Source organism: Arachis hypogaea, chromosome 15, assembly GCF_003086295.3.
Source record: "Arachis hypogaea cultivar Tifrunner chromosome 15, arahy.Tifrunner.gnm2.J5K5, whole genome shotgun sequence".
In the NCBI taxonomy this organism is placed as follows: Eukaryota; Viridiplantae; Streptophyta; class Magnoliopsida; order Fabales; family Fabaceae; genus Arachis; species Arachis hypogaea.
In genome coordinates, this window is record NC_092050.1 from 156,555,230 (window position 1) to 156,577,760 (window position 22,531).

At 33.6% G+C, this 22,531-nt stretch overlaps 4 protein-coding genes across 4 annotated transcripts; 3 read left to right on the forward strand and 1 right to left on the reverse strand.

Annotated features, from left to right (window-relative positions):
* The first annotated feature begins 565 nt into the window (after positions 1-565).
* Positions 566-2,369, forward strand: LOC112751678 (pentatricopeptide repeat-containing protein At5g66520-like). The gene is made up of 2 exons (XM_029292690.2): positions 566-798; positions 897-2,369. Exons 1-2 carry the CDS (start codon positions 781-783, stop codon positions 2,118-2,120), a joined length of 1,242 nt encoding a protein of 413 aa, XP_029148523.1. The 5' UTR covers positions 566-780; the 3' UTR covers positions 2,121-2,369.
* Positions 2,370-3,396: 1,027 nt separating this feature from the next.
* Positions 3,397-5,980, forward strand: LOC112751679 (cytochrome P450 704C1). The gene is made up of 6 exons (XM_025800895.3): positions 3,397-3,795; positions 4,171-4,386; positions 4,473-4,763; positions 4,855-5,175; positions 5,289-5,492; positions 5,579-5,980. The coding sequence occupies exons 1-6, from the start codon at positions 3,484-3,486 to the stop codon at positions 5,756-5,758; spliced, it is 1,524 nt and encodes a 507-aa protein (XP_025656680.1). The 5' UTR covers positions 3,397-3,483; the 3' UTR covers positions 5,759-5,980.
* Positions 5,981-10,537: 4,557 nt separating this feature from the next.
* On the forward strand, positions 10,538-13,465 carry LOC112751680 (cytochrome P450 704C1). Its single transcript, XM_025800897.3, has 6 exons — positions 10,538-11,015; positions 11,453-11,668; positions 11,776-12,063; positions 12,160-12,477; positions 12,833-13,036; positions 13,144-13,465. Exons 1-6 carry the CDS (start codon positions 10,725-10,727, stop codon positions 13,339-13,341), a joined length of 1,515 nt encoding a protein of 504 aa, XP_025656682.1. The 5' UTR covers positions 10,538-10,724; the 3' UTR covers positions 13,342-13,465.
* A 4,514-nt stretch (positions 13,466-17,979) lies between these two features.
* On the reverse strand, positions 17,980-20,551 carry LOC112749394 (cytochrome P450 704C1-like). Its single transcript, XM_025797648.3, has 6 exons — positions 20,232-20,551; positions 19,578-19,793; positions 19,186-19,473; positions 18,772-19,089; positions 18,467-18,670; positions 17,980-18,333 (listed from the first exon to the last, which is right to left on the reverse strand). The coding sequence occupies exons 1-6, from the start codon at positions 20,520-20,522 to the stop codon at positions 18,136-18,138; spliced, it is 1,515 nt and encodes a 504-aa protein (XP_025653433.2). The 5' UTR covers positions 20,523-20,551; the 3' UTR covers positions 17,980-18,135.
* Positions 20,552-22,531: the final 1,980 nt, after the last annotated feature.

Below are 22,531 nucleotides of genomic sequence, written 5' to 3' on the forward strand. Positions count from 1 at the left end.
CAGCACATCATTCAGTAATCCACGCGACAAATTTCTTTTATATACAATACGACATATCGTACCAGATTCATAGGAAATCTAATTTTGCCAGGCCAGGCTAGAACTTACCAGGTAAGATCATGGCAAAGCACCTACACTGTTTATCATGGCCAAATAGACACCAAATATAATATTTAAATTAATTTATAAAATTATTAAAAATATTATTTAGATACTAAAATTAATTACTAAATTAACTATTAATATATTTATATATAAATATATAAATAATTTAATTTTTTTAATATATATTTTATATTAATATTTTATTTTAATGATTAATTTTAATATACACAGAAAATATAGTGATAAAATTATACTCGCGTTTTAAACTTTTAATTTGGTCATCAAAGTCAAATTGGTCTTCATAAGTTCATTTTATTATGTCGTTCTATGACAAAACCACGGTTACGACTAACATAAGTTAAGAATGTTAAGTTGGGAGATAAAATTGAGGAAATTATTCTCAAAATTCAAAAATGAACAATCATATGTACTTAATAATGAAGAACACACTTTCCAGAATGATCGAAGAATGCAAGAACTTAAGAGAGCTCAAAAGAATCCACACCCACATTCTAAAGTCACCAACTTTATCCAATGCTGACCAGTATCACCTCATTACCCGTGTTCTTTTCTTTTGCTCCTTTTCAAATTGGGGTTCTTTCAGCTACGCCAGCAATGTTTTTCACATGATCAAGAACCCTGATATTCGTGTCTATAACATCATGATCAGAGCATATGCTGACATGGAAGGAGGTAATGGATGCCATTTTTGCAGGGCTTTGATGCTGTATAAGAAAATGCTTTGCAGGAACATTCACCCTAATTCACTCACTTTCCCTTTCCTTGTGAAGGCTTGCACTAGGAGGCTGGATGGTTCCACTGGCCATGTTCTTCATTCCCAAGTGATCAAGTTTGGGTTTTTGAATGATGTTTTTGTTGGGAATTCTTTGATAGGATTGTACATGGCATGTGGCCTGTTGAAAAATGCCAGCAAGTTGTTTGATGAAATGCCTGTTACAGATCTTGTCACTTGGAACTCAATGGTTATAGGGTGTTTGAGAAATGGAGAACTTGATATGGCATTGGATTTGTTTAGGAAGATGAAGAGGAAGAATATAATAACATGGAATTCGATTATTACTGGGTTGGCTCAAGGTGGCAGGGCAATGGAGTCACTGGAACTTTTCCATGAGATGCTGCTGTTTTCGAATGATGATTCCGTTAAACCTGACAAGATTACAGTGGCTAGTGTCCTTTCAGCTTGTGCTCAACTTGGAGCTATTGACCATGGGAAATGGGTGCATGGTTACCTGAGAAGAAGTATCATAGAGTGTGATATGGTAATTGGAACAGCTCTTATCACTATGTATGGAAAGTGTGGGCACGTGCAGGAAGCTTTTGAGATCTTCAAGGAAATGCCTGAAAAGGATGGGTCGGCATGGACAGCTATGATTTCAGTATTTGCTCTTCATGGATTAGGTTGGAAGGCTCTTGATTGCTTTTCAGAGATGGAGAGAGCTGGAGTGAGGCCTAACCATGTGACATTTGTTGGATTATTGTCAGCTTGTGCTCATTCTGGTTTGGTTGATAAAGGTCGGCGATGCTTCGATATAATGAAACATGTTTACTCGATTGAACCACAAGTGTATCACTATGCTTGCATGGTCGATATTCTTAGTCGAGCCAGGCTCTTCGAGGAGGCGGAGATGCTCATAAGAAGCTTGCCAATGAAGCCGGATGTTTATGTCTGGGGTGCATTACTTGGAGGATGTCAAATGCATGGGAATATAGAATTAGGAGAAAGAGTTGCTCTGCATTTGATAGAGTTGCAACCTGAAAATCATGCTTTCTATATGAACTTGTGTGACATATATGCAAAAGCTGGCAGGTTTGATGCTGCCAAAAGAATTAGAAACTTAATGAAAGAAAGAGGAATTAAAAAGGAAATCCCGGGGTGTAGCATGATTGAAATCAACGGTGTGGTTCATGAATTTTCAGTTGGAAGATCATCTGAACTTCTAACGAAAGAATTAGTATTTGTCTTAAATAAATTAAGTAATGAGATGAAGACATGATATCTGAAGATGCACACTTTCATTGGTTATACGAAGAAATCTGCAGAGTGTAATTATCAGTCACAGCAGAATGTGTGATTGTTTTAATGATTATGGCCACCTTAAGTTTTGTTATTTTGAATAGCATTGCTGCTGTGTTATGAACTCTTTCTTGATGAAATCCTCATCCATTGGACTTGAAAAAAGGGGTTGTGTTTGCTTGCATATTCACTCACCATGTATTGGTAATGGAAGTTGTTATATGCATAACCATCTGGTGGCAGAAAATGACTATAATCTGAGGCAATAACTACAATAGATCAAGTATGCTAAAAGAGGAGACAGTTAAGTACTTAAGTTTTGTTGTTAGTTGTGATGGCAAATATCAAACAACATTGAATTTTAGACAGCTTGTCATTATCACCTATTAGGCCAACAATTAGTAGGCCTGGCGGCTAATGCTCATTGCCCAAAATGTGCATCTAACTTTGTAGGTTGTAAGAGTCAAGTTTATCAAGATAAGACAAAGATATTTATACCATGATAACAATTCATTAACATATCTTTTGATTTTGCATTTTGATAAGGACTCAAGATAAATAGAAGACAAAATAGATTAATTAAAACTGAACAAAAAAAATTAACTCTACTTTCTATTTAGTTTTTTGATACAACAAAACAGGAATTTATTTAACATCATTTGCCTATATCATAGTTTCATCATTTATCAAAATTCTGATAGCCAGAATAGTTTAAAAAATATTTATATTTTTCATATTAGGTTAAATAAAATTTTAGGTCCATTTTACTTACTAAATAAAATTAATAGTTTAATAACTTAAAATATAAACTATTCTAAAATACTTGCTTTATCTTATTTTCACACAGAATTACAGACATTCTCTTCATGTCACAAAATTCATACCTTCAATGACAATCAACATCAACCATATTGACTTGTCTTACAAATTATTAGAAGAATTATTTTATCCTCTCAAGCAAGCACATTTGATGAGGTAACACAATAAGGGGAATACAAGTTGGATGAATGGTTTGTATCTTTCCACATATGAGTTTTTCAGGCTTATGAAAACCTTATTTGTGTGCCTAAAATATCTGCTTATCTGTCAGAGTAAAAGCTAAAGTACATACAATTTTGAAAAGAAAAAAGGCATTAAAAACAAAGTAGCATGTTGTAATTATCATAATATCTACTGAAAATAAGTAAATAAAAATAAAAAATGCTTAATTACTCATTTATTTAGTATGTGTGAAGCAAAATACAGATAAATAATTTATCCCTCTATATATAGAGATACCCTGCTAGGTACCTCCCACTTGCAAAGTATCTTGATTCTATTAAGTTCTGTGTAGTTATTACATTATGAGATTCTTAAATTTTCATTTTGAACCTGTGTCTGCAGCTGTAGCACTTGTTGCAACTATAGCTTTAATATTCTTTGCACTGCAAACTAGTTTCCGAAGGTTCCATAGCAGGAAAGGAAAGCAGCATGTGATTGGAGGCACTGTGTTAGACCAGTTTTTCAACTTCCATAGGCTGCATGATTTCACGACTGACCATGCAAAAAAACACAAGACTTATCGGTTGCTTAGCTTATTCAGGAATGAGGTTTACACTGCAGACCCTGTGAATGTTGAGTATATCCTCAAAACAAACTTTGCAAACTATGGGAAGGTATTGCATATTTTGGTATAATTCAATTTTATTTTTGGTACAACACTTTATTATATGAAATTGCATCATTTCAAGCTTGCAACAACAGTTGTTTTGCCTCAGACATGGATGATATTGTTATAGAATATAGATAGCCAGTCCTAAACCTGGATCAAAGAAGAAAGTTATGATAGGCCTTCGACAACTGATGTAAAACTCTGTCGAATTCCTATGATATAGGCCTTATCAAATTCTTTCCTTTTTACATTCTATAATTTTTTATTTTTGAATTTCTCTACTGATTAAAATAAAATATGTCTAATATGTCTATTCTGCCTTATGCAGTTATTCAACCAAAACCGGATTTCTTAATGTTTGGTTTCTATTCTGTTGCAGGGGTGGTACCACCATGGTATTTTGACAGATCTTTTAGGTGATGGAATATTCACGGTAGATGGAGAAAAGTGGCAACATCAGAGGAAAGTGGCAACCCAAGAAATCTCCACCAAAGCTGTGAAAGATTTTAGCCTTCAAGTGTTTCAATCTAATGCAGTAACACTTGCAAGAGTTGTTTCAGAAGCTGCTATATCAAATAAAGCAATTGACTTCCAAGTAAGATTTTGGGACATGGTTTTTAATTTAATCCATTTTAAAGGAACTTACTTATTAATCTCATGTTGCATGATTTTTATTGGCAGGATTTGTTTATGAAAGCCACCTTAGACCAAGTGTTTAAGATCATTATTGGTGTAGACTTGGACACAATGTGTGGAACATATGAAGAAGGCACCAAATTCTCCAATGCCTTTGATGAAGCGAGTGGCCTAACCCTATACCGGTATGTTGATATCTTATGGAAGATCAAGCGGTTCCTCAATATTGGATCGGAAGCAGTACTGAGGAACCGAATTAAAGTTGTTGATGAATTTGTGTATGAACTTATCAGAAAAAAGACTGAGCAAATCCAAAAGCCTCAACATGATTCACATGTGAGTAGGACTTAAAAACTTCTCTCTTGCATCACTTAACTTTCAAAGTTTTTATAACAATTCTACATTGAAAAATGACATCTCATGACAGGTGATAAAAGCAGACTTGGTGTCAAGGTTTCTGGCATTGGAAGAGACAGATCCAAAGTACTTAAGAGACATTATCCTCAGCTTCATAATTGCAGGAAGAGACACAACAGCTGTTACTCTTTCCTGGTTCCTTTACTTGCTCTGCAAGAATCCTCATGTCCAAGAAAAAATTGCACAAGAAGTCAGAGATACTACAAAGTTGAAGAACACTTGTAATATTGATGAAATTACAACTGCCTTAACTGAAGGGACTCTTCAAAAGATGAACTATTTGCATGCTGCTTTGACCGAGACACTTAGACTCTACCCGGCTGTTCCTCTGGTGATGAACCTATGCAATATATATAGAAATACCTTTCATTTCCAAACTAACATAGTTAAAAGACATGTTTGCTATCACAATTGTTGAAAATTTCTTCTTTGTTGCTGTTACAGGATGGTAAACTTTGTTTATCAGATGAAACTCTGCCAGATGGATTCAGTGTGAAGAGAGGTGACATGGTATCTTATTTACCATATGCCATGGGCAGGATGGAATTCCTGTGGGGAAATGATGCCGAGGAATTCCGTCCGGAGAGATGGCTTGATGAGAATGGAGCTTTCCAACAACAGAGTTCTTTCAAGTTCACAGCCTTTCAGGTTAGCTAGTGCAAAGTATGATATATTTTACAGAACAATCTTTTCTTGAATTCTCAAAGTTTGATTTTCTTGTTGTCATTATGCAGGCAGGACCAAGAATATGTCTAGGAAAAGATTTTGCCTACAGACAGATGAAGGTTTTTGCTGCTGTTCTTTGTCATAGCTACAAATTCAAGCTTGCTTTTGAAAACGAAGAAGTTAATTATATGGTTATGCTGACTTTGCACATTGATGGTGGTCTTCATGTGCATGCCTCCCACAGATAGGGTCCATTATGTGTTACTACTACATTATGATCATTTATGTTTGGAATATTCTTAATATTTAAGAAAAAATAAGGATAAGTAAGAACAAAATCTTGCATTGCAGAAGATGTATTAGCTTTCATATATTAGTTATATAAAACTACGTTCACAAAGACAACTTTGTATGTCCTTATTCAATAAATTAAAATATTTAATATATTATATATATGGAACGTTTCTTTCTATGGCTGCAATTTATATTGTACTCTGAAGTTATGAAGTTACCATTGGCATTATTAATACTGAATCATGCACGTGTGAATCATATGCATGTTTCTATGTTGATCTAGTCCAAGTAATACAAATATTTTTCAGGTAGCTCTCAAGACAGTGACGGACCCAGAAAATTTTAGGAGTGGGGGCAAAAATATATATATTAAATAAATTTTGTTAAATATTATTAATTATATGGAGATATAAAAATTAAAAAGAGTTAGTAAACACTTTTATTTTTAAAATACTATTCATTATATATAATTTATAAAAAAAATATTTTTTATTTCTAAAATTTAAAATTAAAATATTTTAATTAAATTATAAATAACTTGTTATCCTAACTAATCTTTTTATACACATTTAATAATAAAAGACTGAATTAACTGGCATATTAGCGCCTAATGATACATTAGTATTTATAATTTGAAATTAGAATTATATATAAATACTAGAAAAATTAAATTTTTATATGAAAAGTATGTTTATACCATTCACTTGGTCGAATAGACGGAGGGGTGATGAGTTGATATAGGAAAGACTGGACCGATTCCTGGTAGGAGTTGATTGGCAGCAACTCTATCCCAATGCAACGGTTCTTAGATTGTTAGAATCAGGCTCGGATCACTCCCCTCTTCTCTTAGACTCTAATCCGAGAACTGAGAGATTTAAACGCCGATTCAAATTCCAAGAAAGATGGTGTTCCAATGATGAAATAAGGCAGATTGTTAGAGAGGTTTGGCACGAACAGATTGATGGTTCAGCCATGTATATCCTAACTCAAAAAATAAAGCGTTGTCGGCATAAGATTGTTAGATGGTAGCAAGAACACAGATCTAATTCGAAGGTAGAGATTGATTTACTACAGTCTGAATTAGAGAAACTTCGTTTAGCAGGAATTCATGGAGGCGGCATCATTTCAGAAATAGAGGACAAACTTAAAAAAGCATTGCAAAATGAGAAATCTTATTGAAAAGATAAGTCTAGATTCAAATGGCTCAAATCCGGTTATCAGAACACAACTTTCTTCCATCAGAAATTTAGAAATCGAACCCGAAGGAATATAATTTGGCAACAAACTGGCAGTGATGGTGAAGTGGCTACTTCAAATGCTGGTATTGCTTCTGTGGCTGAATCTTATTTCAAGGACATCTTTTCCTCCACTTGTCATGAGAACCCTGAACCTCTGTTTACTGATTTTGAACCTAAGGTTACAGCTCACATGAACCGTAGGCTTCAAAGACAAGTGACTATGGAGGAAGTGAAACGTGCAACATTTAGTATTCATCCTCAAAGTGCTCCAGGAGACGATGGTATGACAGCAAAATTTTTTCAAAGCTTTTGGAACATACTTAGTGGTGATGTGTTTCGAGCAGTTAAGAGCTTCTTTTCAGGGGGCAGAATTTTGAAGGGTTTTAACCACACTCAGATCTGTCTTATTCTCAAGATTTCTGATGCTAAAGATATAACTCAGGTAAGACTAATAAGCCTATCTTTAGTCTTTTACAAGATTATCTCCAAAGTATTTGTACATAGACTTCAGGGTATGATGAATAGATTAATTAGCCCTACGCAGAGTGCTTTTATTAAAGGCAGATTAATCTCTGATAATATCATAATTGCTCACGAGTGTATGCATTACTTGAAGAACAAAAAAAAGGGGACTCAAAAATGAAATGGCGCTAAAATTAGATATGAGTAAGGCATATGATAGGGTGGAATGGCACTTTCTTTGGTTTATATTGGAGAAGTTTAGTTTTGACTCGCGGTGGATCATGTGGATTCGAGAATTAGTGACAACTGTTTCTTATTCTGTTATTGTGGAAGGACAACCTTATGGTTTCTTCAAACCAAATAGAGGTATTCGACAAGGAGATCCTCTATCTCCCTATCTTTTTTTTTCTGTGCAGAAGGTCTCTCCTTCTTGCTACACAAGGCAGAACAAAACAGACTAATTCAGGGTCTTCAGATACATAGGCGATGTCCCAAGGTCAACCACCTCCTCTTTGTTGATGATTCCATCTTATTCTGTAAGGCTAATCTTGAAGCATGTTTAAATATCCTGCATTTATTGAATTCTTATGAAAGCATCAGTGGCCAGAGGGTAAATCTTAATAAATCTGCTATATTCTTTAGCCACAACACTTCCTCCACTACTCGTACACTACTGGCTGACTCTATGAATATTAATCATATTGGGGTTCATGATAAATACCTTGGTTTGCCTTCTACAGTCTCTAAATCGAAAAAGGCTTCTTTTAGTATGATCAAAGAAAATGTTCGGAAAAGAATCCAAGGGTGGAAGCGCAATCTTCTATCGTCAGGTGGTAGACACATATTGCTTAAAGCAGTGGGAGAAGCTATTCCTATTTATACATTGTCTTGCTTCAAGTTGTCTGATGGTTTAATTTCGGAAATTCACTCTCTACTTTCTCAGTTCTGGTGGGCACAAAAAGGTTCTGAAAGGCGGATGGCGTGGATTAGCTGGGACATTATGACTCGCTCAGAAAAATAAGGAGGCCTTGGATTTAAAGATCTCAAAATTCAAAATCTAGCGCTTTTAGGCAAACAGTTTTGGCGACTCGTAACACAGCCTACTTCCTTATTATCCAAAATCCTAAGAGGTAAATACTTTAGCAATAGTAATGCTATAACGGTAGAAATTGGAGTCTTACCTTCTTGGGGATGGAGGAGCATACTGGAAGGCCGAAAGATTGTTGAAAAAGGTTTTAATTGGGCTGTGGGTACTGGAGAGAATATTCGAACCTTTGAGGATCCTTGGCTGCCTCCTCCGTATCCTTTAATGATTTCTGACATGCCAAATAGACAGGCTATTTCTGAGTTGGTTCCAAGAGTTAAAGATCTAATTACTGAAGTTAGGAATTGGAATCAGAATCTCATTCAAGAATTATTTCCCCAAGACGTTGCAAAAAGGATTTTGTCAGTTAAAATTGCAATGGAATTTGAATAAATCCAAGCAATATGATATAGTTTCAGGTTACAGAACTGACTATTTATTTTACCATCCGCTTCTGGAGTTTTGCCCTAATTATATGCAACAGAAAAAGTCGTGGACTGATCTATGGAAGTTGAACTTGCCTCACAAAATTAAGCTATTTATCTGGAAAGCTCTCCATGGCCGGCTTCTGGTGCTTGCTCAGATTCATCACCGCATCCCATCTATATCACCAATATGCCCTTGCTGTCATGAAGCAACCGAAACAGTCACTTATTGTTTGATCGATTGCTCTAGAATTAAAGATGTATAGTCTCAGAGTTATCTTCATGACTGTCTTCCCCCTCAGAGTCCTAACGACTTTTGGACATGGTGGACTGCATCAACAGAGATGCTTAACTCGGTGAAGAATGCTGACCGTAATCCTCAATTGCTTGCCATCATTTGCTGGAACTGCTGGAAAGCTCGCAACCAGTTGATTTTTGAAGTTTCTACTTCAATGCCGTCTGCCATTCTAGCAAGCTCTGTCAAGTTACTCCGTAAAATCAAAAGAACTCCCAGTTTAGGTCGTCATCTCCATGAGGCAAGCTCTTAGTTTCATTCAATTTGATTTATCATTCTTTCTTCTTTAAGATTTTTCTTCGTTTTTCGACCACGTACCGTTGGATGAATACCTTCAGTGTAGTATTTTTGGGAAATCCCCACCTTTTATTATGCTATCCTGCTTTTGGACATCTTTGTATTTTTTTTTCAATAATTAATGAAATATAACTTACTATCTTTGGAAAAAAAAATTAATCAGTTCATTTAAAATTTTATATGCAACATAGGTACATATAATAGAACAAAAGATAAAAAATAAGTAATAAGGATGAATAAATCGAGAATAAAATAAAATATATAAAGTCACAAAAAAAATAAATATTAGATTAATACCTAAACTATAATTGTTTGAATTAAAAATTGTAATTAAAAATATCAAAAAGAGAAATAATGAAATTGAAAGATACATAGAGTTATGGAGAGCTATATAAAAAAATTAGAGAATTTAAAATTTACTTTTTGATGAAGAGAAGATGACCATTAGATAAGGAATAGAAAAAGAAGGTTGAAAATATAAAAATAAGAAGATAGTTTAAGAGAATAAAGAAGTGATGGTACAATAATTAAATTTGATTAGGTTAAATAATAGTCAAAATAATAAAAAAATAAAAAAATAAATTTAAAACTTTAGCTAATTAAATTTATTTTATTTGTAGTAAAATCATTTAAAATTTAAAATAGAAACATATTATATATAACTATATTTTTTAAAACAAAAATTAAAAACAGCGTGGGGCCAAATGCCGCCTCATTATTGCACCATCATCCAATGTTGTCTTCACACACTTAAAAAATTTGACGATGTGAGTGCCTTACTAATAAAATATTTGACTAATCTAGCCAAAGAGCAAAAAGTACTATCATGAGTGCAAATTAATGCATATTAAAGGCTAATGTGGTTTCACACTGCGTTATCCCTTATGAATTTTTCGTTGTTTTCTTCTTGTCTGTAATTGCAGCTAGCACGATACCAGTATGTAAATTATGACCTTGAAACAAAATATTATAAAATGATAGGGTGGTAGAACAGTAGGTGACAAACATAGTGTTTAAATACCTTTCTATGAAAAATATTATGAATAATTCTGTTGTTATAAGTATTCTAGTTTCTTCCTGATCAAAATTTTGTAGTAAGTAGTCTTCTGCTGAGCCAAAATGTTAGATTATTTTAGCCTTGATTTCAAATATCTAGCTGCAGCAGTTCTAGCCTTAGTTATAGCAGTGTTAGTTGCCAAAAAACATGGCCGGAGAAGAAAACGCCACCCCATTGCAGGAACTGTTTTCCACCAACTTGTCAACTTCAACAGGCTACATGATTACATGACAGACCTTGCAAGAAAGCACAGCAGTTATAGGCTGCTTAGCTTATCAAGCAGTGAAGTGTACACTTCAGACCCCATAAATGTGGAATATATCCTCAAGACAAAATTTTCAAACTATGGCAAGGTACTAAATCAACTCTACAAAGTGTCAAAGTTAAATCCTCAATATTTGGTTATTTTTGAGCATGTTTGCTAATTTGCAAAATCAGTTCTAGCCTCTAGAATTGATTCTTTTGCAAAAGTGATATTTTTTACTTTCAGAATAGTTACAACCAAACATAAATACTTTACATCAAAATCAGTTATAAAAGAATTAGTTATTCAAAAACAGAACTAGACAAGTTCAGATATATGATAATTTTGTGGCTAGAAAGAAAAGTTGGTTATTTCAGTTTGCATAGTGATAGCATAGTTGATTCCTACATTTTAAATATTTCATATCTTCTTGATGAACATATGAAATATCTATTCCCCAACCTATACTGGAAAATACAATATATTGTTGAATCCGTAACATAGTCTCGATGCTTGAGTCTAGAAAGTTCCTATAACTTGTTTCAGGGACGACATCAGTATGAAATCCTGAGGGACCTATTGGGAGATGGGATATTCACAGTGGATGGAGAAAAGTGGAGACATCAGAGAAAGGCAGCAAGCTATCAATTTTCCTCCAAGCTTTTGAGAGATTACAGCAGTTCAGTTTTCAAAGGGAATGCTATAAAACTTGCTGCAATAGTGTCTGAAGCAGCAATCTCAAATCAAGCAATTGAAATCCAAGTAGGACTCTTCAAATGGATAGATATACTTCTATAACATTTATTTAAACAACTTTGGTTATTATTTGAGTTTGTTACACATTGATGTAGAAAAGTTCTTATTGGCAGGACTTACTTTTCAAATCAACCATGGACTCAGTATTTAATATAGTACTTGGTGTAGAACTGGACACTATAGGTGGAACATATGAAGAAGGCTCCAAATTCTCTAGTTCTTTTGATGATGCAAGTGCAATTACTATACTTAGGTATATCGACGTTTTCTGGAAGGCGAAGCGGTTTTTGAACATAGGACAAGAAGCTTTACTAAAGAAACATGTCAGAGTTGTAGATGAATTTGTGTATAATGTGATTAAAAGCAAGACTGAAAAAGTCCATAACCAAGATGATAAGCCTGTAAGTAAACAAATTCACAAGACAAAAACTTATTTTTTGATAGTTATAGAAAATCATTGAAGAAATTCATTGGCAGTACATGTTTTCTTTTGACAGGTGAGGAAAGACCTTTTGTCAAGGTTTTTAGAATTGGATGAGACTGATCCGAAGTACCTGAAAGACATCATCCTGAGTTTCATCATAGCTGGAAAAGATACAACAGCCACTACTCTTTCATGGTTCCTTTACAAGCTATCCAAGCTTCCTCATGTGCAGGAAAAGATTGCACAAGAAGTCAAAGATGCAACAGGGTTATCAGATTTTTCAAAGCCTGAGGAGTTTGCAGCTAACATAACTGAAGAAGCTCTTGAAAAAATGCAGTATCTACATGCAGCTTTGACAGAGACACTAAGACTCTACCCTGCTGTTCCATGGGTGAATAATACAACATAACCACATGAAAAGAAGAAAAGATTCTTTTTTTAACACAATTAGACTAAGGCACCCTTTTTATCCTTGAAAGATTAATTTCTAGCAAAATTGTTCTGCAAAGATTGATAATTATGCCGTGGTACTCAAAAGATTAAAATGTTTGATTTTAGTAACAAGTATAGCACCATTTTAGCTGTTGAAATCAACCCTTTAGGTACGACCGGATAATTATCAATCTTTCTGGGGTAATTTTGCTAGTGATCTGAATCTTTAGAGAGTGAAAAATGGTTGCCTAATCTTCTATAGTATGTTTGGGATTCGATTTTTTTAACGACTTGGTTTGATGCTTGTACGGCAGGATGCAAAGATTTGTTTCTCAGATGATGTGTGGCCGGATGGATTCTATGTGAAGAAAGGTGATCTTGTGGCATACCAACCTTATGCCATGGGAAGGATGAAATCATTGTGGGGTGATGATGCTGAAGAGTTCAGACCAGAAAGGTGGCTTGACATAGATGGAAAGTTTCAGCAAGAAAGCCCCTTCAAATTCACAGCTTTCCAGGTCAGAGCTTGATATGATATCACTTCAAAATAGTTTTCTTAGCGAACAAGAAACATTGAAAAAATAGAAATTTATATATATATATATATTGGTTGTTGATTCCACAGGCGGGTCCAAGAGTTTGTCTTGGGAAGGATTTCTCATACAGACAGATGAAAATCTTCTCTGCTATCCTCTTAGGCAGCTACAAATTCAAGTTGGTTGATGAACACAAATCAATACATTATAGAACTTCACTTACTCTGCATCTGGATGGAGGTCTGCATCTCTATGCTTATAGAAGATTTGGATATTCAAATTCATAGATATCAGAATGCTTTATTCTCATTGTATTGTAAACTAAGAAAACAGAATTGTTGTGCCAAATTGTTGTGTATTTGCATAACAAGAATGGGAAAACAAATATATGAAAGCAATGACTTACAAGCATCAATCAGTATTCAGTAACTTATTTGGGAATTTAAGAAAGAAAGGGGAAAAAAATACATAGCAAGATTCACTCAACAATTTGAAAGAGAAAACGCATGACAAGTTAGAACAACAAATAGTTCATCAATAGAAGAAAAAGCATCGAGTGACAGGAAGAAAAAAGGAGGTCTTTATTGTGGATGTGGCTTTGAAGTCCCTATTAAATTTATAATCATTGATTTAATTTAATGATAATAAATGATCCCGATTTAACACTTGATGCTCTCAATTTTTACTCCAACTGCTTGATCATCTTGATTCATAACTCACCAAAACCCACTCACACAATATACGCTAAAAATTACGTCGTTCTTCTTCTTCTTCGTGCGCCTCTGACTCCTTCTTCTATTAGTGCTGCTATTACTGTGTTTTATTTTTGTTTCTTCTTCTTCTTCTCTTCTTCCTAATGTTACAGTTATTTATTTTTTTTGTTTGATTTTTTTTTTGGTTTTATTCCTCTTAAGATGATAAAATAAAAAAAAATATGAAAAAATAAAATAAGAATAAAAAGATGAAAAGAAGAAGAAGAAACAACAAAAGATAAAGAGAAAAAAGAGAAAGAGTTTTGATTATATAAAATAAATAATAACACATGAATATCTTAGTTTTGACACCGAAAGAAACAGACAGATATTTCATAACAAGAAAATAGATGTAGAAGAATTTTTTTACATATCAGTTACCAGTTATAAAGCGTCAAGCAGTGTAGATCCCTTTTATTGTTGATGACAATGGAAAAATGACATTGGTGATAGCTTTTATTTTATTTTACATTGGGAGTTGGTTTTTGTGACTTTGTTCTTCTTTTGCTCCACTTTATTACGTTGAGCTCGTTTGCTAAAAAAAAATCTGCTACAAAAGTATAAAATGCATTTTTTTTATTTTTTGTTTTTTTTTGTTGCTCTTATTTCTTTTTTTAAGAGCATTACTTCTTATATTAGACTTGAATGAACATATTTATACTATATTGCAATCTTATTTAATTGAATGAATATATGTTCTTCTTCTTGTTGATTTTGGAACATTGTCTGTTTCTTGTTTTTTGTTTGATTTTTTTTATTTTTATTTTGGTTAAGAGAGTAAAATAAAAAGAATTATGATAAGGTAAAATAAGAAGGAGAAGATGAAAAAGAAAAGAAGAAGATAATGAGGATGAAGAAGAAAAAGAAGGATGAAAAAAAATTTTGAATTATCATTAAGTAATTTTGGTGTATTCTAAATTTAATTTTGGTACATTTTAAATTTAAATAAAGTGCACTTGACTGAATTTATTTTAAACTGAATTTATTTGTATGTCCTCATCGTTAAAAAATTTCGGTATATTTTATATTTGAACTCTATCCGTAGAAACGCGCTCCTGAATTTAAAATTCTTAAACTTAGTTAGATTTGTTAGGTATTTTAATTGTTTGTGGAATTTTTCTCGTAAAGTTAACCCAAATTAAATAACTAACTTCCAAGTTCCAACTAATCATCAACTACTTGAACCAGCTGGCAGCAACATAGATACACATACACAGTAAACTACTTTACTTCTGTATATAAATAGTTCCTCTCCTTCTATATGTTGCACTTAATTCAATCAAGTTTAATTTATTCAGTTTACTGCTGTATATAAACTAACGATGCAGTAACTAAATTTTGTTTACGAAGAGAGAGATGATTAAGAATTATTCGAACAATAATCCACAAATTAAGCATCGTTTCAGCCATGACATATGTCATGCCCTTATTGGTTTGTAAATACATAGCCACCCTTAGCCACTAGCGACTCACCCATTTAATAATATCAACATTTCAGTATGTTCATCAAATACCAATATTTGGATTCTTACTTTAATTCCCAAAAAAGCACATAATAATGGTTCTCCAGAAATCATCATCGTCAATGGTGTTTAAAGTGAGGAGGAACCCAGCGGAGCTAGTGGCACCTGCTGGACCCACCCCCCATGAGCTCAAGCTTCTCTCCGATATTGATGACCAACAGGGTCTCCGTTACCAAATTCCATTGGTGCAATTCTTTGCTTACAACCCTTCAATGGCAGGGAAAGACCCTGTCCATGTCATCAGAGAAGCGTTGTCCAAAGAACTTGTGTTCTATTATCCACTTGCCGGAAGACTTAGGGAAGGTCCTAGTGGCAAACTTATGGTGGATTGCACTGGCGAAGGTGTATTGTTCATCCAAGCTGATGCAGATGTTACACTCGACCATTTTCGTGTGGGAAAGTATCAATCAATGGAATTTTTGTACAATGCATATAACGAAGATTTAGGGAGTATTAGAGATATAACTAGTGTTACTTTTTTTCGCGTAAACTTCTGGAATGAGTGGTTTCATGATATGGTATTAGAGTTCTAGATTCAAAAACTCAAAAGTTTGATCCTTGCCTCCTTCGTGAATTTCAAAATCAACTTAACCTTTTGGAATGAGTGGTTATGACATAAAATGTTTATTATTTCTAATACTCGAATGATTATTTTAAATATTATGAATGATGTTTATTTTGTAACCTATATAACCATTGTACACATTGTACAAATAAATCATTGACTCCGTCGGAGGATTTTTTTTTTTAAATCGTTGTTCACATTGTTTACCGTATACTATGTGTATTGTTTAGGTATATTTTTTCTTTAACGAAATAGATTGATATCAAGTAGTTTAACTCATTAAGACAGGTAACACGAGCCGTGGGGTGGCAACGGGGTAGGTAGGGGCGGGTTTTTGCTCTACCCGACCCCGCTCCGCCGTACAACAATCCGCATGGAATCCACCCCTGCGAGTATCCAATCCGCCCCTATAATTATTAAAATCCAATAAATAAAATTAAATTTCAAAATTTATATAACCATCATCACATACATAATATAAATTAAAGTAAAAATTTAAATATAATACAATATTATTAATCATTTACTAATTATTTTACATATATTATACATATTATATATTAAAATTATTATATTATATATAGCGGGGCGGGTAGAGACGGGTATTACTTAAACCCGACCCCGACCCCGTCCCGCCCCGCTAAAAACCTGTCGGTAGGGACGGAGTGAGTACCCGCGGGTTCGGGTGGTATTGCCATCCCTAAACACGGCTCATATGCGGTGGCTTCATCTTTGCTACGCGTGTAAACCATACAATGTATGATGGAAGTGGATTTGTGCAATTCATAAAGGGTATAGCAGAAATAGCCCAAGGTGCAACAAAGCCTTCAATCCTCCCACTCTGCTGTAGGGAGCTTCTTTGTGCCAGAGACCCTCCAAGAGTTACATGCATCCACCATGAATACAAACAACTACCCCTTCAAGACGACAACAAAAATGTGTTCTTCAAACCCTCCCATGCTTCCTTCTTCTTTGGCTCCAAAGAGATTGATGCATTGCGCTGCCTCTTCCCTCTTCACGTTGCTCAATCTTCTAGCACCTTCGATGTCCTCAGTGCATGCCTCTGGCGTTGTTATACAGCTGCACTGCATCGGCAAAACCCTAATCAAGAAGTTCGCTTCATGTGTGCAGTCAATGCACGTTTTCAACCTTGCAGGTCACACTCTTCTTTAATTTGAACAAGGATAATTTCCAATTGATTCTCTTCTCTTTTGTGACAGCGGTGAGAGCTACTTTGTTCCATATACTAACTCTAAAGGAGAGCATGGTACGGTGGTTTTAATTTGCCTGCCAGAAGAAGGCATGGAAAGATTTGAGAAAGAGCTTAATGGGATGGTCAAGATCAAGGATGAAGAGAAAACTATCAAGTTGATGTCCAATCTTTAGAGGATGCTTGATTTGAATACACATGCATCTATCAACTTAGTTTTTATAACTTGTCTTATGTGTCTTTATTTGAGAATGAAAAAGTATTTTCTTGTTTTCTAATATTCATTGTCTCTAAGCCTAAAACACCTCTGTTTCTTCCTTCATTTATTTAACATTTGCTTATATATATGATGGGAGTGAAGAAATTTTTTTTTCAGTCAGCTTCAGTTCTCTAACTGAATAGAAGTGGTACTTGCAATTGTAAATTATTTCAATAATTAAGTGAGTTTAGGGCTCCAAAGTAGATATTAACTTTTGGATTTTATTGGAGATATATTTTTACCAGATCCCAGATGAGTATAATTCCTCATCAAAATTCACTTTTCATTTTCTGATATTTCACCAGCTCTTGTTTCTCTCTCAAATCTTCTCATTCACTACAACCACTCTGCACTCAGAGTAGGGAATTTCACATGGTAACTTGATTTTTATATTTTGTAAAAAATGATGACTTAATTTTATCAGCGCTTTGATTATTGTCAAACGTTGCTGCTGTGAATTAAAGTTTTGTGTGATACAAGTATATTTATCATGAAACCAAAAGCTTAAATTGGATAGAGATAATAATTATATATTAAAAAGCATAAAACATAAATATACTTTTTTTATCTTATATTTAAATTCTTTTCCTTTTCGCACAAAGCTAGCTCTTTCACTTGCTGATATAAGCACCACGATTGGAACAGATAGAATTTATGAGCAGTTTAATTTGTTGCATAAATCTACGTTATTTTTGGTGAGACATGATCAACTAGTTCCATCCAAGCCAGGAGCAATAGTTTACAATAAAATGAGAATAAAGCATTCTGATATTTATGAATTTGAATATCCAAATCTTCTATAAGCATACAGATGCAGACCTCCATCCAGATGCAGAGTAAGTGAAGTTCTATAATGTATTGATTTTTGTTCATCAACCAACTTGAATTTGTAGCTGCCTAAGAGGATAGCAGAGAAGATTTTCATCTGTCTGTATGAGAAATCCTTCCCAAGACAAACTCTTGGACCCGCCTGTGGAATCAACAACCAATATATATATATATATATATATATATATATATATATATATATATATTTCTATTTTTTCAATGTTTCTTGTTCGCTAAGAAAACTATTTTGAAGTGATATCATATCAAGCTCTGACCTGGAAAGCTGTGAATTTGAAGGGTCTTTCTTGCTGAAACTTTCCATCTATGTCAAGCCACCTTTCTGGTCTGAACTCTTCAGCATCATCACCCCACAATGATTTCATCCTTCCCATGGCATAAGGTTGGTATGCCACAAGATCACCTTTCTTCACATAGAATCCATCCGGCCACACATCATCTGAGAAACAAATCTTTGTATCCTGCCATACAAGCATCAAACCAAGTTGTTAAACAAATCGAATACCAAACATACTATAGAAGAATATATATTTTTTCCGTGTGGTTTTGTTGTATCATTCACCCATGGAATAGCAGGGTGGAGTCTTAGTGTCTCTGTCAAAGCTGCATGTAGATACTGCATTTTTTCAAGAGCTTCTTCAGTTATATTAGCTGCAAACTCCTCAGGCTTTGAAAAATCTGATAACCCTGTTGCATCTTTGACTTCTTGTGCAATCTTTTCCTGCACATGAGGAAGCTTGCATAGCCTGTAAAGGAACCATGAGAGAGTAGTGGCTGTTGTATCTTTTCCAGCTATGATGAAACTCAGGATGATGTCTTTCAGGTACTTCGGATCGGTCTCATCCAATTCTAAAAACCTTGACAAAAGGTCTTTCCTCACCTGTCAAAAGAAAACATGTAATGCCAATGAATTTCTTCAATAATTTTCTGTAACTATCAACAAATAAGGTTTCGTCTTATGAATTCTTTTACTTACAGGCTTATCATCTTGATTATGGACTTGTTCAGTCTTGCTTTTAATCACATTATACACAAATTCATCTACAACTCTGACATGTTTCTTCAGTAAAGCTTCTTGTCCTATGTTCAAAAATCGCTTCGCCTTCCAGAAAATGTCGACATACCTAAGTATAGTAATTGCACTTGCAACATCAAAAGAACTAGAGAATTTGGTGCCTTCTTCATATGTTCCACCCGTAGTGTCCAGTTCTACACCTAGTACTATATTAAATACTGAGTCCATGGTTGATTTGGAAAGTAAGTCCTGCCAATAAGAACTTTTCTTACATCAATGTGTAACAAACTCAAATAATAACCAAAGTTGTTTAACTAAATGTTATAGAAGTGTATGCATTTGAAGAGTCCTACTTGGATTTCAATTGCCTTATTTGATGTTGCTGCTTCAGATACTATTGCAGCAAGTTTTACAGCATTCGATTTGAAAACCGAACTGCTGTAATCTCTCGAAAGCTTTGAGGAAAATTGATAGCTTGCCGTCTTTCTCTGATGTCTCCACTTCTCTCCATCCACAGTGAATATCCCATCTCCCAATAGGTCCCTCAGGATTTCATACTGATGCCGTCCCTGAAACAAGTTATAGGAACTTTCTAGACCCAAGCATCGAGACTATGTTACGGATTTAACAATATATTATATTTTCCACTATAGGTTGGGGAATAGATATTTCATATGTTCATCAAGAAGATATGAAATATTTAAAATGTAGGAATCAACTATGCTATCACTATGCAAACTGAAATAACCAACTTTTCTTTCTAGCCACAAAATTATCATATATCTGAACTTGTCTAGTTCTGTTTTTCAACAACTAATTCAGGTATAACTGATTTTCATGTAACGTATTTATGTTTGGTTGTAACTATTCTGAAAGTAAAAAATATTCACTTTTGCAAAAGAATCAATTCTAGAGGCTAGAACTGATTTTGCAAATTAGCAAACATGCACAAAAATAACCAAATATTGAGGATTTAACTTTGACACTTCGCAGAGTTGAATTAGTACCTTGCCATAGTTTGAAAAATTTGTCTTGAGGATATATTCCACATTTGTGGGGTCTGAAGTGCACACCTCACTGCTTGATAAGCTAAGCAGCCTATAACTGCTGTGCTTTCTTGCAAGATCTGTCATGTAATCATGTAGCCTGTTGAAGTTGACAAGTTGGTGGAAAACAGTTCCTGCAATGGGGTGGCGTTTTCTTCTCCGGCCATGTCTTTCGGCAACTAACACTGCTATAACTAAGGCTACAACTGCTGCAGCTAGATATTTGCAATCAATGCTAAAATAATCTAACATTTTGGCTCAGCAGAAGACTATTTACTACAAAATTTTGATCATGGAGAAACTGAAATACTTATAACAACAACAGAATTATTTATAATATTTTTCATAGAAAGGTATTTAAACACGATGTTTGTCACCCACTGGTCTACCACCCTGTCATTTTATAATATGAGAAAAACTAATATTATAAATTTTTAGATAATTAAAAATAACAGATGAGTTTTCATTTTATAATTAGTTATAAAATAATTTGTATCTTACTGAGTTCTATAATTTTGTGTGGGTCCTAAGCTACTATCCTTACTGTTTTATTTTACTATATTATTGATAGTACTAGAAAAATCACTTTTAACTATCAGTTATTTTATTTTTAACCGCTATTAGATATAATCGTCTTATGTTTTATTACTAAAAAATTTTAGCGACAATTATATATTTGATGATAAAATTTTTTTAATGATTGTAAAAAGTATATAATTATTATTGCTACCAAATTAAAAATAGAAGTTAAATAAGACATATAATGAATATTATATTATTGCCACCAAAATTAAATTTTGTTATTGGATGATATGATTACTACCATATATTTTAGGTATCTATATATTAAAGTATTATTTTAACCATTAATATAAGTCAAAAAAACAAAACTCATTAATATTTACATTAAACTTATATACTTAAAGATTATTAAATAATTTATTACGTATTAATATATAATTAAAAATTGCAGGAATTTTGTTATTAATATGACTGTTAATATTAGAGCTGCACATGAATCGGATAATATCTGCATATCTGTGGTAATTATCCGCACCCGATTCGAATTTTGCGGATATTATCCGATCCGCAAAGCCATCGGATCGGGTCAGATCCGATCCACACTATAATAGGATTGGATTACTGATTTAGCAGTGATATCCACGGATTCGATCTGCAAATCCGTATATCCGCACGTCTCATATAAATAGCATAGTTTAAGAAAGTAAACCTTAATGTGATATGAATTTTAGTGTGTTGTTTTATGAATTTTATGATATCTTGTTTTTAATTTTTTATGTTGTACTTCAACTTAGAATAATTAAACTTAAATCTTGTGTTATTATTATTTTTTTGTTATTTAAGAGAACTTTTATTGATAATATTTTAGGAGTAAATAGGCTCAAATAGGTGAAAAATGAATTTTATGGATTTTTTTTGTAAAAATAGCCAAATAAAATATTAAAATAGTTTTTTTTTTTAATTATGCGGATATACCCGATATCCGATCCACAAGTATACGGATCGGATCGGATCGGATCTGGCCTGAAAAAATGCGGATACCGTATCCGATCCGATGAATACAGTGCGGATCGGATAGAATTTTAGGCTATATCTGATCCGATCCGATCTGTGTGCAGCCCTAACTGTTATAACTCGATCAAATGTTATAATTCGACTCCATACGTTATAATTCGGTCAAACATTATAACTCAACTCTATACACGAAAACGAATATCATAACGTTTTTATATGATATCATTCTTCTTTAATACAAATTATTCCTGAAACGTAACTGTTAATATCTCACCTCACTATGTGAGGTAAGACATTTTATAAAGCAAAAGAAGATACATAATTTTTGACACACTTATTGACTTGAGCGTTGAAGTGCCTTTTACATATACTTCTCTCCTTTGTTCTTTCTGTACTAAAGTATAACTCTTTCCAAACAAAAAGTTCGAAACTAACGTGCTATATCCCGACCATCGCACGAAAACAGTTATATAATTCTTTTTTTTCTATTCTAAAACGTTTTTTTTCTTAATTAAACTCATGTATTATTTGTATACATATTCGATAAATAAAATAATGGATTAATATTGTGTTTATTAATATCAAATGTTGAGTTCCACCGTTTCAAAATCGTTACGTGAAGTTTTGACCCCGGTTAACGTTGTTGCTAAACCGTAAATTAAACGGTCGCTCTTTTGCTTTTCATTTAGTGAATACACTAATAATAATTATTTGGTAAAAATTTA

Bases quoted from the DNA above. Each gene is read 5' to 3' on its own strand.
- LOC112751679 (XM_025800895.3), top strand. From the start codon at position 3,484: ATGAGATTCTTAAATTTTCATTTTGAACCTGTGTCTGCAGCTGTAGCA. The intron at 4,387-4,472 runs GTAAGATTTTGG...TTTTATTGGCAG, and splicing joins ATAAAGCAATTGACTTCCAA to GATTTGTTTATGAAAGCCAC. The intron at 5,176-5,288 runs GTGATGAACCTA...TTGCTGTTACAG, and splicing joins TCTACCCGGCTGTTCCTCTG to GATGGTAAACTTTGTTTATC.
- LOC112751680 (XM_025800897.3), top strand. From the start codon at position 10,725: ATGTTAGATTATTTTAGCCTTGATTTCAAATATCTAGCTGCAGCAGTT. The intron at 11,669-11,775 runs GTAGGACTCTTC...TCTTATTGGCAG, and splicing joins ATCAAGCAATTGAAATCCAA to GACTTACTTTTCAAATCAAC. The intron at 13,037-13,143 runs GTCAGAGCTTGA...TTGATTCCACAG, and splicing joins TCAAATTCACAGCTTTCCAG to GCGGGTCCAAGAGTTTGTCT.
- LOC112749394 (XM_025797648.3), bottom strand. From the start codon at position 20,522: ATGTTAGATTATTTTAGCATTGATTGCAAATATCTAGCTGCAGCAGTT. The intron at 19,474-19,577 runs GTAGGACTCTTC...TCTTATTGGCAG, and splicing joins ATAAGGCAATTGAAATCCAA to GACTTACTTTCCAAATCAAC. The intron at 18,334-18,466 runs GTCAGAGCTTGA...TTGATTCCACAG, and splicing joins TCAAATTCACAGCTTTCCAG to GCGGGTCCAAGAGTTTGTCT.